Raw genomic sequence first — 2,968 nt, forward strand, 5'->3', positions numbered from 1 at the left:
TCTCTCTCTCTCTCTCTCTCTCTCTCTCTCTCTCTCTCTATATATATATATATATATATATATATATACATGTATATATATTTTTTAATATTTACATGTCAAAGATTTTTAGGATTTGTGTCTTTCAATGTGTGTACATTTGACCTCACAAAAAACAAAACTGAAAAAAATAATGGAGGATGGACAATGGGTTGATCAGAAATGGCCGAAGTAGAGAACTATAGGTGAAACAGGAATGGCACATGATTAGTAGTTCTTGAGGCTTCATGACATATCTATTGAATTCTTTTTGTTGTTGTTGTTGTTTTGCATTTGTTTAAATTTTAGGTAATAAAACACTTGAATAAAAACACAAAATTGATCCACTGCGTATATGTACACACACATATCAAAGTCATGAAAGACAAAGACAAAGACTTAGGAACTTTTCTGGATTGAAGGACCTATAGAAACATGACAATTAAATGCAATGTATGATGCTGGGTTAGATCTCAGACTAGGAAAAAAGTTATTATCTTGCTATAGAGGGGAATAATTGGTAAAATCTGAATACGAGCTATAGATTATAGTATTGTGTCAATGTCAATTTCCTGATTTTGAGACTTGTACTGTGATAATATGAGATGTTATAGTTTTTAGTAAACCCACATGGAAATATAGGAGATTATGTCTCCAACTTACTCTCAAAGGGTTTACAAAAAAACATGTGTGTGTGTGTGCATGTGTGTGTAGATGGAGAAACTATGATTAGGTAAACACGATACCATGTTAACATTTGGAAGAGTGAAAGTATATGGGAATTCTTTGTACTTTCATAATTTTTTCTGTGAGTCTGATATTATTTCAACATAAAAAGTTTAAGAAAAAAGGAGACCCAGATCACCAGAAGAGTAGATCTGGATCTCTTCACTTTATATTATATTCTTCTCATTTCAGCTCATCTGTTAACTTTTTCAGTGATACCTTAAAAGGCATGGCCCTTTAACTGTACAACGTGATGATAATTTACCTTGCTGACAAGGTTCCACAAAAAGTCTTAGTTGTATGTTATGCCCTACATATCTATCTACTCTCCCAGGCAGCAACCCTTATGTTCTGGACTTTTCCCTCCTACGTCATGTACTATCCAATCGATGTCCCAATCCCTCAGCAACCTGCTCCTGATTTTCTGGTGTAACAACTACATCTAGGTAAATTAGGCTTTGATTTAGTTATTCACCTTACATATGGTGTTAAAATATAGCCTAATATATTTCACTGCTGTGTTCAAGACTCCTTAATCTTTAGTCTAGATCAAAAGAGTGATTGAGGAAAGGAATTTTCAGCCAGGAGGAGATAGTGATAACCTAATAGGTGAGACTCTAGAAATTATACAGACAAATTTTCAATCTAGTATTGGACTAGATGGGAATTCTTTGACCTGGTCAGGCAGGCTTTTTTTTTTTTAAGAGATGGGGTCTCACTATGCTGCCCAGGCTGAGGTACAGTTGCTATTCACAGGCAAATCATAGCACATTACAGCCTCTAACTCCTGGGCACAAGCAATCCTTGCTGGAAGCCATTTTTAAACTTAGGGGACAAGCTTGGATCAGGACATTTGAACATCTTCCTAATTCTAAGCTCAGTTTTCAGTGTAACTGAGAATGATGCATTGATCCTAAATTTTTAAATTGAAGATATTTAAATAAATCTTTTACATTATAGAGAAATGCTTTGATCCTAAATTTTTAAATTGAAGACATTTAAATAAATCTTTTACATTATAATGTGTGCTCCAAAAATTAAGTTGGTGGGAAGCTGATTTAAAGTAAAAAATTCACAGATGAATCCTAAGTGCCAAATATTAGTTGAAGCCTGAATATTTATCCTGATATATACCTTGACTCATAATCCACAGTATATGGTAGTATATGGCAATTTATGCTGTAATAATAAAAGAAACTCCAATTCCCAAATCATCACTTGCTTAAAATTAATTTCCTTTTATCCTGTCCTCATAAAAGCTGTGTTAAATATTGAACATTTAAATAGCTAACTCAGTCTCACCTTTGTTTCTAATTCAGAATTCTCTTTTTGCAATAGGTCCCATGCTATTAAAAAATGGTCTCTGCTTTCTGATGCCCCTGGAAGACTGTGAACTTCATTATAAAGGCATATGAGCTCTGACTTTGATTTTTGCAATTCCTGATTAAGAAATGAAGACATTTAGTAGAATAAAATAAGATGATTTTCCCTATAAAAGACATAATGCTTTAAGAATGAATCTTGAAACGGTCCTGATAAATTTTTTGTTTTAAATATTCCAAACTATCCTTCTGGCAGACCAATGCCTTTCTTAGTAGTTAAAACAAAGTTTACATAAATCAATTAAATAAACTGAGCATTCTTAGTTTCTATCATTCACAGGTTTAAAGATTTAGCTTCTAGAGTCCTTCCTACTTTAAGCAAGGCTTATATGGAGGTAAACTCTTTAGCAATGCTTGCAATGACTGCCAATAGTTATATTATGTTTCTAAAATGTATCGTTTTAGAAGTACCATGTATAGAACAAAGTGCTATGTGGTTTACCTTTAATGTTCTGACAACCTTATAAGAGAATTGTTGAATGTAAGGCCCAGAGATCTTAAGTGATCTGCCTAAATTCACATAGCCAGGAAGTATAAAGCTGAGATTCCAAATCCATAACTCTGTCTGACTTTAAGCTCTGGAGTTTATTTTTTTTTTAGAGATGGAGTCTCGCTGTGTTACCCAGGCTAGAGTGCAGTAGCCATTCACAGGTGTAATCACAGTGCACTACAGTTCTCAACTCCTGGGCTCAAGCCATCCTCCTGTCTCAGCCTCCCAAGTAGCTGGGACTATAAAGGTGCCATGATGCACAGCTTAAATTCTGTTTTCCTAACTACAAATTATGCTTATTTAATTATATTTAGTGACTTAATTAATCAAGGTTTTCTTTTTTTCTTTCTTT

General features: G+C 33.7%; 1 protein-coding gene across 9 annotated transcripts in view; it reads right to left on the reverse strand.

The window, feature by feature from the left end:
* Positions 1-2,968, reverse strand: part of CCDC30 (coiled-coil domain containing 30) — a 188,876-nt gene that overhangs the window by 115,053 nt on the left and 70,855 nt on the right. Inside the window, exon 2 of one of the 9 annotated variants that reach the window (XM_017541776.2) lies at positions 2,047-2,184. The exons of the other annotated variants lie outside the window; for them this stretch is intronic. Within the exon in view, the coding sequence (XP_017397265.1) occupies positions 2,047-2,184 (138 nt within the window). The remainder of the gene's footprint in view (positions 1-2,046; positions 2,185-2,968) is intronic. 9 annotated transcript variants of the gene reach the window in all.

The sequence above is a fragment of the Cebus imitator genome, unplaced genomic scaffold (assembly GCF_001604975.1).
Source record: "Cebus imitator isolate Cc_AM_T3 unplaced genomic scaffold, Cebus_imitator-1.0 Scaffold136, whole genome shotgun sequence".
Classification (NCBI taxonomy): Eukaryota; Metazoa; Chordata; class Mammalia; order Primates; family Cebidae; genus Cebus; species Cebus imitator.